Below are 16,434 nucleotides of genomic sequence, written 5' to 3' on the forward strand. Positions count from 1 at the left end.
AATAGATTCAGGAATGAAAGAGGGATATTACTACACTTCTTATAAACATAATTAGGCAACACTATAAACAATGTGAACCAACAAATTTGACAATGTAGGTGAAACGAACAAAACCCTGCAAAGATAAACTACTAAAGTTGACTTGGATTGCCTTAAAAGTCAATCAAAGCCGGGTGTAATCCCAGCACCCAGGAGGCAAAGGCAGGCAGATCTCTGTGAGTTCCAAGCCAGCTGGGGCTACAGGGAGACCTTGTCTCAAAAAGACCAAAAAAAATTTCCCTTCAAAGAAAAAAAACCAACAAAAACCCCTTACATTGTACTTAAAAAGTGTAAGATGTGTGTGGTGAAAATGCTCCTGAAAGAAATGAAAGGAGGTCTGAATAAATGGGAGAGCATCCCGCTTATACATTAAAATGCTTACTATTAAGATAACATTCCTCAAGTTGATCTAGTACTTTTCAAAATCCCAGCTCACTTCTGTGCTGAAATTGGCAAGTCAATCCCAAAATTCCTATGGAAATGCAAAGGACCCAGACTAACCAAAATAATCTTGAAAAAGGAACAAGCTGGATAACTCACACACTCAGACTTTTAAGTTTAGTACAAAGCTAGAATAACCAAGAAACTAGGCAGGGCTGGAGAGATGGCTCAGAGTTAAGGGCACTAGCTGCTCTTGCAGAGGACCTGGCCAGGTTCAAGTCCCAGCACCCACATGGTGGCTAACAGCTGTCTGTAACTCCAGTTCCAGGGGCTCCAACGTCCTCTTCTGACCTTCACAGGCATTGCATAACACGGGTGTACTTCCATTCATGCAAACAATACACTCATACACATAAAATAAAAATAATAATTTTTAAAAAGAAACTAGGCTACTGACATAGGATGGAGTAGAATTTAAAGTTCAGAAATAAACTCATACATCTAAGGCCAATTGATAATTGACAAAGGTACCAAGACAGTTCAGTAGGGAAAGGAGCAGCCTTTTCAACAGATGCAGAGAAAGCTGGGGACACACACAAAGGAATGAATGGTCCGCAACCTCACACCATACATAAAAGTGAAGTAAAACGTAAATGATTAAAGAGCTCAATGGAAGCATCACAGCTGAAAACTCCAAGAAGAAAACATGAGCCCAACCTTTTATGACCTTAGGTCAGACAAAGTTTCTTAAATGACACCAAAGTTACGTGCAGCTGCAATAGTAACAAAAACATTGGATCTTATCAAGATTAAAAACTTACACATGGTGGTGCACACCTTTAATCCCAGTACTCAGGAGGTAGAGGCCGGTAGATGTCTGTCACATCAAGGCCAGCCTAGTTTACATAACAAGTTCCAGGCCAGCTGGGGCTACAGGGAGATTCTTTCTCAACCCCCTGCACCTCCCCCTCCCCAAAAGAAAACTAAAATCTTTAGTGATTTAGCAGGGGAGGTAGCATATGCCTTTAATTCCAGCACTGTGAGATGGAGGCCAGCCTGGTCTATATAGCAAGCTCCAGGCCAGCCACAGCTACAGAGAGACCCTGAATCAAAAAACAAAACAAAACATGATTCAATTACACTATACCCATCAGTATGACTATAATAAAACAACGTTGGCGGGGGCTGGAGAGATGGCTCAGCAGTTAAGAACACTGGTTGTTCTTGCAGAAGACCTGGGTTTGAATCCCATAAGTCACATAGCAGCTAACAACTGTCTATAACTCCAATTCCAGGGGCTCTGACAGCCTCTTCTGTCCTCTGCAGGCATTGTACGACATGGGTGCACTTACCTACACGCAGGCAATACATGCATACACATAAAATAAAAAAAAATTAAAAAAAAAACAAAAAAAAAACCCAAAACAACATTGGCGAAGCCATGGAACAGTGGGAACCCTCACATACTGGTAGTGTGAATGTAAAGTTTGTAGACTGCTTAGAAAACAATCTGACAGTTCCTCAGAGTTAAGCAGAGTTGCCACATGACTCAGGATTATATTCTGCCTTATATGTCCAGAGGGATGAAGACATAGGTAGGTACAAAAACTCGGACTTAAATGCTCACAGTAGAATTCTTCAGAATAGCCCCAAATGGAAACAATCCAACTAAAACTCCAATGATGAACAGATAAGTCCGATGTGGTATGTCAGTGCAATGGAAGTTTCTCCATAAGAAATACAATGCTGATAGGTGCTCCAATATGGAGGGACCTTGTGATGATTATGATGGGGAGGGAAGCCAGGCATAAATGTGGCACTGTGTTAGAATTCATGCAGATGACAAGTCCAGAATGGGGAGCTTCCAGAGACAGAAAGGAGACTAGTGGTCATCAGGATGGCGGGTGGGGAGGAACTAGGAGTCTTTGGTGTGGGTATGGGTTTTTAAAAATATAAATATTCTTGAATTACATATTGATGATGGTCACACAGATCTGTGAATATAGCAAGAAAAACACTGATTTGTGCTATTAGGGTCCAATTTATGGCATATGAATTATATCTCCATCTTTTACATTTCAAAGCAGGTTGGCACTAGTTCACTTTACAACTGTTCATGTGTGCTTCTTAATTTCCTAAATAATTACAATAAAGTACATTTACTTAAAGACATCACCCAAGCTGCTTACAATAATGAGTGAAGAGAATGTGGTTAGCTTGGAATCAGCAAGCCAGCTGGGTATCCATCCAGATGCCACACAGGAAAACATCCGTTTCCTGGATTTCTTTATCAGGTACCCCTCAGTACATGGCAAGCCCGTCACAAACAGCAGAAAGGCTCCTGTCCCATGGTTTGTCTAAAATGCCAGGCTCTTCTCTTTCTAGCCATATCTGAACTCATCTGAGCTGCTGGGGGTATTGCCAGAATTAATCTAAAACTCCATACATGGGATGAGGATTCAGTTTTTGGAACTGGGACTCTGTCCATCTAATACCCAGGAATCTCTTTGCAGATACACACTGAAGGATACATTTCTCATTTCACAGACCCCACATTGCATCAGGCATTTGTCCTTTTGCTGGTATGGGCTTTGCATATTGTTTGACATCCATCAGCATTTCGGCCCCACCTAGGCGGTTAGCATTATCACCACCCACCATTGGTTTCCTAGGAAACAGGGCTCTCAAGGACCCTGTTGTCTACTGCGATGGTTTTCAACTATGGGATGTCATACGCTACTGGATTAGGAAATCACTTTAGTGACATACAAGCAGCATTTTCTTAAAAAAGAAATAGAAAATATTGGAGTTATACATAGTGAAAGTTATAATAGTCACATAATATTCTGTGAAACCAGTTGTGTGTTTGTGTGTGTGGGTGGAGGCCAGAGGTCAACCTCCATTGTCATTCCTCAGGAACCATCCACCTTGCTTTTTTGTGACAGGATTTTCTCACTGGGATCTGGGGTTCACCCATTCAGCTGGGCTGGTTGGCCAGTGAGCCCCAGTGATTTTCTTGTCTCCAGGCACTAGGATTATAAACACACACCACCAAGAAATAATAAAAATAGGTTGTGAGGACACAGGCTGATGGGATGTTCACCCTAAAGAACATTGGTGGTCCAGTGGTAGAAGTCTCATCCCCCAAAGGACAGCCACCCCAGTGCTACTAGAAGTCCCTCCCAGTGCCCACCTCATCTCATCCCATGCACCATCATGGAGACACATTCTCACAGACTGTGATGGATGGCCCCACACTGAGGAGAAGATGGGGGCTGTTGTTTTCTCTTCTACTAGGTCTCTGACTTCTTGAAGTAGAACATTATGATTTAATTAAGTGACAAAAAGTATTTAAAGTCAACTGTAACAAAACAGATGGCTAATCATGCTGGAGGGAAAAGAACAGATGTAGTTGCTGATGAAAACCTCAGATTAATTTGGATGGTTAACTAATTAGAGACACTCCAATTAAGAAAGTGGTTAACTTGTGGTCCTGGGGCAAGGGCTGTGTCCCTGGCTGATGGAGAGATTCTCATGGTCCCTGGAGTTAGAGAACTAAAGCTTTGGAAGGTCTGGATTGGGGTGGGGGGTCTGAGAATCTGCATTTTTTAAGAGACTGGATCTTCACTATGTTGGCCTCAAACTCCTGATTTCTCCCACCTCGGCCTGTGGAGAAGCTAACCAGTTCTAATTAGTTCCCAGCGGCTGCTTAGGCTGCTAGTCCCTGGACCATATTTTGAGAACCACATTCTAGATTAAGTTCGTTTGAAAACACTTGAAATAAAATTACCACATAAGAAAGTCATCCATTTAAAGTGTTCAAGTAGCATTCAAGAGCTTATATAACCACCCCAGTATAGTCACATTCTAGATGATTCCCATCACCCCCAGTAGAAAGCTGTGCTTGTTAATAGTGCTTTCCACCCAAGCCAGCCTCTGGGAACCATGCACTTGTTTGCAGATCTTTAGATTTGATTATCCTGCACACTTCATCTAAGAAGAGTCGTGATGTATCCTTTGGGTCTGACTTCTTTCCCTTAGTATAATGTTCCCAAAGTGCATGGAACACGTGCCAATTAATATCATATGCCTTCTCACGGCAGAAGAGTCTTCCACTATATCATCATGCTTTGTTTTTGGCAGTGCTGAACCCAATGTCCAGTATGTGCCAGGCAAGTGTTCTACTGAACTATATGCCCAGCCTTGACTGAATCATATCATGCTTACATATCCATCACTTAATGAATATTCAAGTTGTTTCTGCTTCTGGGCTTCTGAATAGTGTTGTCAAGCACAGTGAATACAAGTGTTTGTATGGACATGTATTTTCATGTCTCTTCATGAAATGAACTGCCGGGTCATATGGTCACTGTTTAACTCTTTGAGGAACTGTTGGTCTACTTTCCTACCAACAATGTACAAACTTCGTATTCCCCTGCCTCCTGGTTAATATTTGTATTCTCTCTCTCCTTTGATTTCAGCCGCACTAGTGGGTGTGAAGCAGCATATCATTGCTTTTATTTTTGGCACAAGGTCTTGCCAAGTAGTCCAGGCTGGCCTTGACTTTGAAATCCTCTTTTAGCCTCTTGAGTGCTGCATCACTAAGCTCAGTTTTCATTTTCTTTCTTAAAGACAGGGTCTCCCTGTAGCCCCCCTTGGCCTAGGACTCATTGGGCTGTAGACCAGGCTGGCCTCGATCTCACAGAAATCTACCTAGGATTAAAGGCATGCACTCTCTAGCCCCAAGCCCAGTTTTCAGTCCTGGCTGCCATTGGACATGAATTGCAAATGTTTTCTCTCATTTTGCAGGTTTTAAAAAAACTTTCTTGATAATGTCCTATGAATCATAAAAGTTTTAAATTTTAGTAAAGTTCAAGATATTTTTTTCTTGTTTTCAGTGGCACTCTATTATCTAATTAAAAGTCATGAATATCTATGATTTCTTCTAAGAGTTATACATTTTAAACTGTTACATTTTTCATGTTGAGTTGACCTTGTTGGTGGTATAAAGTAGGAGCATTAACTCATTAAAAATTTTTTTTATTATTTTAATTTTATGTGTATGCATGTATTGCCTGCATGTAGGTAAATACACTCGTGTTGTTCAATGCCATGGAAGTCAGAAGAGGCTGTCAGATCCCCTGGGACTGGAGTTACGGACAGTTGTTAGCTGCCATGTGGCTGCTGGGATTTGAACCCAGGTATTCTGCAAGAACCACCAGTGCTCTTAGCTGCTGAGCCATCTCTCCAGCCCTTAGACCCATTCTTTTTAAACAACTGTGGCTTTGGGACTGGAGAAATGGCTCTATGCATGCTGAAAGCTTTAGTTTTCTTTTTTACTAAATTTTTGTATCTTGGGAGCCTCCACACCTTTTATTAATTTCTCACTTTTCTGTAATTCCCTCACATTAAGTTTGTGTTCACCTTACTCTTCAAGTGTTTGCATCATTAATCTCCACTGGTATGAGACAGTGAACTTAAGATCGACTGTCCCAGGTTGATCTTGGTGACTGTGAGTATCCAGCACACCTAGGTCCTCCTGTCACACACAGCTGTGCTGAGAAAGATCTGTCACATTCAAACTTTGCCTTATGATTATAAAAGAAATTTTCTTAATGTCACTTCCAGAAAAACTGGTCATTATAGAACCCAAACTGAATTTTGTATAGATCTTATGTACTGAAAATTTATGAATTCTAATAAGTTTGTATGTGTACTCATTAGACTTTTATATATGCAAGATCATGTCACTGGCAAAACCAGGAAGTTTTACATTTTCTTTTCCAATCTGGAAACTCTTATTTTTCCTGTTTTTTTGACCTGGTCAGAGCTGCCTGCAAAACACTGAGAAGTGGTATAAGCAATATCTTTGTCTTGTTTCTGATCTTAGAGGAAAGCCTTCAGTCTTTCATCGTTAAGCATGAAGCTCATAGTGGGTCTTTTGTTGCTGTCCTTTGCTATTAGGTTGAAGTTTAGCTTCTAGTCTAAATGCTTTTTAAATAAAATTTTAACCAAAAAAGGGTGTTGATCCTGGACTATATTACATTAACTAATAATCTCTCTCTCTCTCTCTCTCTCTCTCTCTCTCTCTCTCTCTCTCTCTCATATGAAATTAGGGTCTCATGCATGATAGGCAAGCAGTCTATCGCTAAGCTGTACCTCCAGTCATCTTTTTACTTTTTGTTTTGAGAGAGGGTTTCACTGAGTTGCCCAGGCTGGCCCTTGAACTTACTTTGTAGCCAAGGCAGATCTTAAACTTGAGGTCTTCCTGCCTCAGCCTCCCAAGAAACTGGGATTACAGGCCTGTGCCACCAGGCCTGGCAATATTGACTAATCTTACATGTTGACTCAAACTGGCATTCCTGGGATAAATCTCACTTGGTAAACTCCATTTTATATAATGGGAACCCATGTCTCATGAAAGCTAAAGAATCGTCCCAAATCTCACAGAAAAGAAGCGGTAAAGCCACAAATAGGGCCTTGTTCTCTATTGGTGGCCTCAGCTGGCTTTTGTGTGGAGGGACAGAGACACAGGAGGCAGGTCAGTGCTGTCAAGGAAGGATTAATGAATGCCATCTTGTCATCATCCAACATTTGTGTTGTGCCCCATATTTTATAGACTGTGTTCACAAATACTGTTTTTCATATCAGCTTTTGGTCATAGGTATTCTCCCCATTTGACAGGTCATTAAACAGGTTTGGTTTAATTCAATGACTTACTTAAGCATCTTAGACACCAGGAGATAGTTTCTGATCTCCAGGCTCTCCAGGGGATCCAATGCCCTCTTCTGGCCTCTATGTGCATTGCGTGCATGTGGTGCACTTACATACATATAGGCAAACATTTGTGTACATAATATAGAAATTAATTAAAGACGACCCACCCAAGTTATGAACAGTCTTGTGTCCCTCTCATGAACCTCATGGCTTTTAGCAGGAAGGACAGAACCATCCTGGACTGTCACTATAAACTTGGTGGCACTGAGTGGATCTTTGACCTCTCTGAGCCTCTGCATCCTCATCTGTGGGACAGTACTGACCAATCCCTGCCCACTTCCTCAAGGATCCCTGGGCAGACTGAAGAAAACTGGGCATCCATGTACATGGCTCTGCTTTTGAAGGCCTTGCCTTGAGTTCAGATGCCCCAGGAGGGGTTAAGCAGAGGCCAGGTCTGAGAAACTCCAAAGGGAACTGCTACTACTGGTCCTTCCCTGCCCTCTTGGCAAAGTTTACCAGCCATAGATCTAGATGCTGGCCCTCCCTTCCTACATTCCCTACCTTCTTCACTGCATTCAACAGGGAAGCCAGCCAGAAGGCAACTTAGGAACAGACAGACCTGGGTGCCAACCCTGACCTTGGTTCTTACTCAGCTACATGAGGCTTCTCCCATCCTAGATTCCTCATCAGGAAAGATGAATCTGTCAGCCCTGCATCAGGGCCACCTGCAGATTCCAAGTATAGATGTGAGTGAGATGCTGATCTGGCACTGGGGCCCACTAGGTGAGGACTGCTGTTGCTCTGAAGCTAGAGCCCATCGCTCCCACCACTCTCCAGCCTTCTAGGTTCCACAGACCTCCTCTCACCTCTCCTCTGCGTTGCATTACCAGTGAGGTGTTTTTATTGCTTCTGACTTCACCAAGACCCTATGCACCCTGGAGTGCTACAGTGGCCCTCAGCATCCCTTGTGGCAACCTCTTTCCTGGGTGTGTACAGAGACTGCAAAGAAAGCTAAAAGCAGCAACATCCAGACTCCAAGTTTCCGGCTTCCCAGGAGGTTCCCCAATCTGAAAAGCAGAAGTGAGGTGAGGTGGGGCCACCTTTCTGTGGTTTTGAGTGGGTGAGCACAAAGCATGCTGGGAGTAGGGGGTGTTGTATTTACCAGAGCACTGAGCACTGCCCTGCAAGCTTCCTTTTAGCAGCCCCTTCTGGCCAAAGGGAACCTGTTTGACTTCTGTTGCCAGTCTTGGGCATCATGGAAAAGGTGAGGGCTCCTGGACACAGTCTCTGGTATCCCAGCAAGTGCTGTGCTGGCCAGGTTGAAGGGGCAGGGGGTCTAGGGAATGGATTTCCCAGACAAGTAGCAGGATGCCTAGGTGGGCCTGGTGGAGACTTCCTCTTGGGCAAACCAATTTCTCACTTTGAAATCTATTCTACAAATTCCCAGTTTCCCTTTAAACTGTAATATTCAAAGACTATTTGCTGCCGATCACAGATAACTCAGAGAATTATTATTTTCATCAAGATAAAAAAAAAACCCTGAGCCTCCTTTTACATGAGGCTCTGTTAGGTCTTTGAACAACCACTTCTAGGACTGGGGATGTAGCTCAGTGCCTACCATGCACAAGGGCCCGAGTCTGGACCCCAGCATTGCAAATTATTAATTAAATCTCTTAGCCCCAAAGAAGGAACAGGCCAAATGTCTACCCAACTGTGGTGTGTTCACAAAAATGAAAAAGCATGATGCATATAACAATCTGTGTAAACCTGGACCACACAATGCTAAGGGAAAGAAGATGCTCATAAGAGGTGAATGTTGCACTTCATCTACACAACGTGGGCAGACTAAATCAACTCGAAAAGATGTTAAGTGGATTAGCTATTGCCAGGGGCTGGAGGAACAACTGCTATGGTTATACAGTTTATCTGGGGAAAATGAAAATATCCTAACATTGACTGTGGTGCTAGTTGCACAACTTTGTGAATGTACTAAAAGCCACTGAACTGCACAGCTTAAAGGTGTGAGCTGTATCTCAACGCAGTTCTTGTATTCAAGAATAAAAGTGCTCAGCTAGAATTTTCTTCTAACTGGTCTGTGAGCTGATGCCTCAGGGGTGCAAAGCGTGACTGACAAGGATGCTTCCTTTAAGTTCTGGCCCTGATTTCGAAGCTGTTCATTGAGTGTGCAATGCCTCCAGTGGCTCCCATGATCAAGGCAAGAGCAAGTTCATTCCGACAGTAAGTGCTGTGAATCTCTGGGACCTGGACAGATGTAATGCTTGGTGGAGCTACACATGTAAACAATCCAGCAGCTGCAGTTAAGGTTTCCCAGACCAAAGGAGGCAGTCCTGGGAGTTCTACAGAGTTCCATCCCAGCGGCACAGGCTACTGGGTTTAGAAGAACCCAAAGGCCTTTCTCTTCCCAGTAGCGCAGTTCTCAACAGCTCCACTGAACTGAGGAAGACAGGGTGTGGGTAGAATAAGGATACCTTCCAATGCCTCTCATTATTACAGGGCTTCATTATAACAGAGGGGGGGGAGAGAGAGAGAGAGCACTTAATGACCCCATCCAAGACAGTGCACAAGATCTGCACATCCATCCATCCCAGTTTATGCATACAGCATGTTATATGGAATCTGTGTGTTAGCAGGGGAGACACTCGCACCCTGGACAAAGGCGACCCAGTTCCTCCTGGCTCCTAATGGAGAGACTAAGAACCCACTGACTGGGATACAACACTGTTCCCCAACACCAACCTTCATGGCCTTGGACAACCAAATATAAAATGGGAGCCGTTATGTAATGGTACTTTCCTCCCAGGAGTTTCATGAGGAATGAGTAACTGAGCATGTGCAAAACACCCTGCCTGGCTGAGTGAGCGCTCAATGCATTTCACCTCCTGCAATTGTCCTAAGAGACTCCTAGGGTCTGGACTTCTATGAAACCAAAGTGTCTGTGCAATGAGCTGATCTCTGAGACCACTCCCCTGTTATGTGACAGTGGAGGCTGTGGGCTGTATCCTGCTTCCCAACAATGATATTTAGTAGTTTGGGAAGCCCATGTAAGGACCATGTGACTCAAGAATACCATTGCTTCTCTGAGCCTCAGTTTCCCCCTCTGTAGGCTGGGGAGGATGATAGCACTCTTCACAAGGTGGTTGTGAAGACTACATGGAAGTACACTGTAGACAGGGTATCAGAGTCATTAACATGGGCTGCTCAGGTGGAAACCCTGGTTTCTGTTTAGTCACTGGGTGACCACAGGCAGTCACCTCTCTGAACTTCCTTTCTTTCTCTGTAAAACAGGGAGGCTCACCACCTTACTTCCTATTGTGGTGTGACCTAACTGAACAACTCTTAGAATGAAGCACAATGCACAGAAGCCCCTAGAGATCAAGTTATGGACCGAACAGTGCCCTCTGCTACTTCAACTGATTGTTGAAGCCCTAACCCCCAATGACTGTATTTGGAGATAGGGCATCTGGGAAGTAATTCAGGTTCAATGCTCTCATAAGACTACAGGAAGAAGGGCTTGGGGAGATGCTCAGTCAGTAAAGAGCTTGACATGCATGCATGAAGACCCGGGTTCGATCCCCAGAACCCACATAAAAAAGGCCAAGTGTGGTGGTGCATACTTGTAATTCCAGCACTAGGGAGGTGGAGACAGGGGCTTTCTGGTCAGTCAGCCTAGCTGAATCAGCAAGCCTATAGGCTAGTGAGAGATCCTGTATCAAAAAACAAGGTGAAGCATGGAAAGCATGCACGCACGCACACACACACGCACACACGCATGCAAGAAGAGAATTTGAGCATGTACTTCCTCAGGTGCATATAATGAACAAAGATCAGCTGAGTATATAACAAGTTGGAGTGGGCAGCACCTGTAATCCAGGAGGACAGCCCTTATTGGAGCCCAACCATGTGAACACCCTGATCTCAGACTTCCAGCCTCCAGAACCGTTGGAGAGAGATTCAGAGCACTATAGGAATTCTGGTTCATGTAGCAGCTGGTATGTAACAAATCCCTAGTAGATGTTGATGGACATAATAATGAGACAGCAAGGTCCCATCCTAGTAGGTACAACGTGATTGTGGGGAGGAAGAGAAAGGTTCTGTTTGCAGGGTGGCCCCCATGGACTCGAAGGAGACCTTAAACCATAACCTACCACAAGCAATCAACTCACATCAGGGGTTTTCCCTAGCATGTCTGGCACCCACAGTCACTGGCTTACTGCTTAGGGCAAAGCCAGGGCTGTAGATCCTACTTTCCATTGGAGGCAAATATCTTCCTCCTCCTCCACAGAAGGCCTCACTCCAGCCTCTGGGGACCATGAGAAGGAAGAGCAATCCAGGATGAGACCAGGTGAACACAAGTCAGGGGACAGCTTGGACATTCCTACCCCAGATTCTGCCTGGTCTAGGTGAGGTAGATTGCTACAAGTTGTTACCACAAAAAAGTCTCAAAAATGTTTTAGGTAAGCTTAAGATTTGGTGTTTGATGAAATCATAGCTATCCTAGGCCGCAGGTGGCCCTGGGCTACAGACCAGACAGGTATGATACAAAACACATCATGTGTTCATCTGCTCAGATTAGCCTGGCAAGCATGAAGTTCCTAGGAGCAGTGATCATGGCCTGCCCTGCTCCTCCTGGAGCTCCAAGGCCAGAATAAGGTCTAGTGCCCTGATACTCACCAACTTGGAGAATCATTGTATCTCCAAACTGCCTGTAGCCCAGTGCCTGGCACATATCAGGCGCTCAGTACAGGCAATTCCCCCACTTAACTCCAGGCCCACAGAAATTCCAGCACCTGTGACTCTTCTAGAACACTACCTGTGGTTCAAGCAGGGGCAGATGGACACTGATTAGAGCAGATACCATGTAACTGAAGCACAAAGAGGTCCACCAGAACCCTTCTGAGCACCTATTGTATAGACAGTATAGAGACCTGGTGATATTACCATATGAACCCTTCAGACCAACCCCCAGGAAGCAAGTGCCAGCATCCTCCTGTGTGGATAAGGAACAGTCAAAGAGGAAGAGTAGCTGGCTCAGGGTCACAGTACTGAAGCAAGACATGGCCAGAGGCAAGGCCCTGGACTCCAGAGCTGGCCCTAGCCTGTCCCCAGCAACAGAGAAGCATTAACATGGATGTGACCAATGCCCATTCCTTGAGCGCTTGATGTAGCCTTACTGGTTCCCGGCTGGCCTAGGGGACAGCCTCCTCCTTTTCCAAAGGCCCCGACCTCTGTTATTCCTTCTCTCTCCTGGTCTAGCTGGGGAGAACAGCTACATTCATGCACCTCTAAACGACAGCTCAGAGCTGCCATAGGCCCCAGACCCTAATGAAGACAGAATCACAACCAAGCTGAAAGATGGCCCTGAAAGCCCAGAATGGGGCCATGGGTGTGGGGATCACTGGCTTGCTCTAACCGCCTGTGAACCTTGGCTTCCAATGGCCTCCACCTCCTCTGGCTCAGGCCACTGTCCACACCTAAAGGAACAGCCACCACCTAGCACTGTTTCCACTGCTGCTCTGCTCCTGAGGAGGAAAGGATTGTGGTTTCCAAGGGCAATCCTATAAACACATCTGCTACACAAAGGGGGTTTTCCCTGGATACAGGAAGAGGCTGGTTCCTGAGCACAGAGCTGGCACTAAGAGGAAGCCGAGGAAGCTGCTGGCCTCGGCTAGGTTAAGGCCTCACCCAAGGACATCCTGGAGCTAAGAAAGAAGGTGGGCCAACTACAGGAAAAGGGCAGAGGACCCCCAGCAGGCCACTGGGCTGGAAGCCAGGGGTGACACCATCCTATGAAGTGACCCACCCCAAGACTACATCCCTGAGGTGCCCCAGGTCCTGGTCCTCTAGGCAGGCAGGTCCTAGAGGATGCCCACACACTCCTGCCACACTCCAGGTCTGTAGGAAACAGAAAACAAGTCATTCTGCCAAAGGGCTTTACAAAGCAAGAGTCAATCCTTGTCTGGTTTTCCAGCATTCCTCTGGATAGTTGTATTGGGATGAGGATATCAATGAAATAACCAGTGGAAGGTGGCAGCTGGGTACTACGAGGGCCCATATCTGTGACTTAGGACTGCTCACATTTGCCTTACAGAATTGGAGACCATGTACATAGATCACCAGGGGATAGTCACCACTGCTGTTCCATCTACAGGACCCAGACTGTGTCTCCCTTGCTATGGCCCTGCTCCAGCCCTCCCTGGCCTTGGTCCTTTGATGACCATAGCCCTGTATCTCCTGACTTAGCACAGCTGGAAAGGAATGGGACTGATGGCAGGATGACAAAAAGCTGTAACCCAAGGCCCATGTCCCTACTGCTTATGAACCCAGGGCCCATCCTGGTTCTTCAGCCCTCCCAAGATCCTGCTCTGGGGATGTCCCCCTCACCAGTGGATCCAATCAGGGATCTCAGTGTGGGAACTCTGAGTTTGAAGAAGACCCCTCCTTCTGGCTTTCAGGATCCCAGATGGCTCAGAGCCAATAGCTATTAAGTTCAGTACAGCCTTCAACCTGGCCAGCCAAGCTGGCTAAGTGCAGCATGTATCTTCACAGAGCTCCAGGGTGGCATCAGAGGTGGCCCAGACACCAATTCCCTTGGCCTTCCAATTGGCAAAGGAAGCCTTGGGAGGCTGAGCGCCAGAGCTGAGCTCCTCTGAGACTGTAGTAAGGAGACACGTTTCATTTTCTGAGTCTGTCCTTAGTGTAGAATAAAGGTGCTGACCAGGGATGGCAACTGCTAACCTGGCTGAATCCTTTATTCCTCCAGAGAAGCATGAATATCCATGAGAACTTTAGGCCCTGCTCCAGGCTTAGAGTTAGGCCCTGAGTTTAAGGATGCGCCCTTGAGTGGTGAAGGCACATACCACATAGGCTCTCCAGTTTAGAAACTCCAGGGAAGTCCATGGTCCCAAAGAGAGCCTGCATCTCTAGGCACAGCACAGCAGCCAAGGGTCCCAGATTGACAGGCCTAGGCTAGGTACTTAGAGCAGCAGTATCTCTACAGAGATGGGGCCAAACCAGGCGTTCAAGTGAGTCAAATGTGAAGCACGGAATTCTTTTTAGAAAAACATGAAGCTTTGAATTAGAAAGTTCTAGAGTTCTGTTGCCTCTCAGGATGGTGGGCATTAGGAAAGAATACCCAGGAATGGGGCCCAATGCTTAAGACTCTGTCTCCCACACAGGACAACAGAGAGTTCACAGAAGGCTGGGTATAGTGAACACAAACAGGGTAGATTCTGGGAGCCTCTTACATGCGAACTCTTTTGAGTCCATTCATTCAACAGCTATCTATGTGTGCAGACACAGTGCTGGGATACAAAAGTAAGTGAAACAGGCAAAGATGCCTACCCCAAGCAACTGACAGCTTTGTGGAGGGAGACACTCAAGATAAATATACTTGTATTATATTTATATAAAACATTTAGAATAAAGTAGCCCGGGAGGCCACATTGATACAGCAACACGAATCATACGGATAACTAGAGCAAGTGCATTCCAGCAAAAGCAGTGCAGAGGTCCTGAGGTAAGTGCATTCCTGTGTGCTTTAGGAATGGTACTAAGAAGGCCAGTGTGGCTGGAGCACAGTGGGTGGGAGGGAGAACAGGTGAGGTCAGCAAAGAGTTAACAGTCAGATGACACTGGGCCAGATGACAGGGTAGACTCCAAGTTGAGATGGAAGGGCCTGAGGCAGCGTTGTCCTCTGACCTGGCTATTTATGGGAGGAGCTAGCATTCAAATATGTAAGGTATAATTGTGTAAGGAGCAGTTGTAGCCTTAGGATAATCCTCGAAATGAGGCCATATGTGGGCAGAGTGTCCTGCCCTTGATGGGTGAGAATGTCCGCTGAGGGCTGCAGAGATGGCTCATCAGGTAAATGTGCTTGCTGCGCAAGCAGGAGGACTCGAGTTTGAATCTCCAGTACCCACGTAAAAGGTCAGGTGTAGTTGTGTGCGTGCTTGTAAACCCAGCACTGTGGGGAGCAGAGACGAGAGAGGGTCACTGGGGCTTGCTGGACACTATCCCTAGCTCCAGGCTCAGTGAGAGATCCTGCCTCATGGGAATAGGGTGGAGAGTGACACAGCAGGACACATGATGATAATCTCCTCCGGCCTGTGCATAACACACTCATTCTCATTCTGCCCCCCACCCCATAGGAACAGAATTGTTAGATGGCTTTTTCTTATTTCCAGACAGACCAGCTGCCTTCAGCATTCAGGTGTGGTCACTAGAGGCTGCTGGTGCTTCCCAAGTGCCAGCTGGCCTGTCTCCGGCCCCCAGGCTCTACCACACTCAGCGGTGTCTGCACCTACCCAGCTCTTACCTGTACTATTGAAAGATATCCAGTGCCCCTAATCACCCCAGTGACCCAATGTCGGCCCTCTGTTCCAGTCCTCTACCACCCCAGGGTCAGGGCCTCCATCCTAAAGGCCTGAGCGTGGTCTCAATGGCACCCACAGGAGCCTGGCTGGAGGGCCAGCACCCAGGACTCACCAGGCATAGAGAAGGGGGACAGGAAGACCGTCTCCACGGACTCTGGCTCTGGGGGTGGAGGCTGTGGTGGTGGCTGCTGCTCCTGATCCTGTTGTGGGTCTTCAGGGTTTTCTACAGGAACGTTCCCGTTCTCAATGCTTTCATGTCTTCCGTTCTGCAGTGGTTTGCTGCTTACACCATTGGCAGAGTTGATCAGCCTCTGCCTCTGAGGGGACAGGAGGCAAGACAGACGCCAAGGCGGGTTACACAGAGTCACACGACTGCTTTCTTTGTTCTAGTCGCCCAGTTCTTGACAACGCCTGTCAGCAGTCTTTCCTTCTTGCCAACACTTGCCGTATGTAGTTGGTCCCTTCCACTTGAGCCACTCTGGGTATGTGACTGTGGAATCTGGTTTCAATCTGCCTTTCTTCACCAACTAATGATGCTGAACATCTTACTGAGATGTCGGCCCCAGATCACCCCTCAAACTCTCATTCCATGCCTGAGTGTGTTCCTCAAGGCCAGTCACCAAACCCACCTCTTCTCTCTTTCCACCTTGCTGTGGCTAATGACAAAGGCAGCTGCTGTTCCACTCCAGCCTGGGTGGTCTCCCTTGCTTGGCCTATGGGGTTCTCTGAATTTGGGCATGAACAGAGGCCACACTTTATGAAATTAACAGGGCTGAGAATGTAACTCAGTTGGTGGAGTGTTTGCCTACTGTTTGATCCCCTTCAGGTATCTAGTGAATTTGACGGTAGCTTGGACTACAGGAGACCCTATCTATGAAAGAAAAAAGGAGGGGGGAGGGGGAGG

At 46.2% G+C, this 16,434-nt stretch overlaps 1 protein-coding gene across 3 annotated transcripts in view; it reads right to left on the minus strand.

Annotated features, from left to right (window-relative positions):
- Positions 1–16,434, minus strand: part of Slc24a4 (solute carrier family 24 member 4) — a 153,201-nt gene that overhangs the window by 14,889 nt on the left and 121,878 nt on the right. For all 3 annotated transcript variants that reach the window (XM_008821722.3, XM_029557967.1, XM_008821723.3), the window contains one exon: positions 15,643–15,847. In XM_008821722.3, the coding sequence (XP_008819944.1) occupies positions 15,643–15,847 (205 nt within the window). The remainder of the gene's footprint in view (positions 1–15,642; positions 15,848–16,434) is intronic.

Source organism: Nannospalax galili, unplaced genomic scaffold (assembly GCF_000622305.1).
Source record: "Nannospalax galili isolate Female #2095 unplaced genomic scaffold, S.galili_v1.0 scaffold107, whole genome shotgun sequence".
Lineage (NCBI taxonomy): Eukaryota > Metazoa > Chordata > Mammalia > Rodentia > Spalacidae > Nannospalax > Nannospalax galili.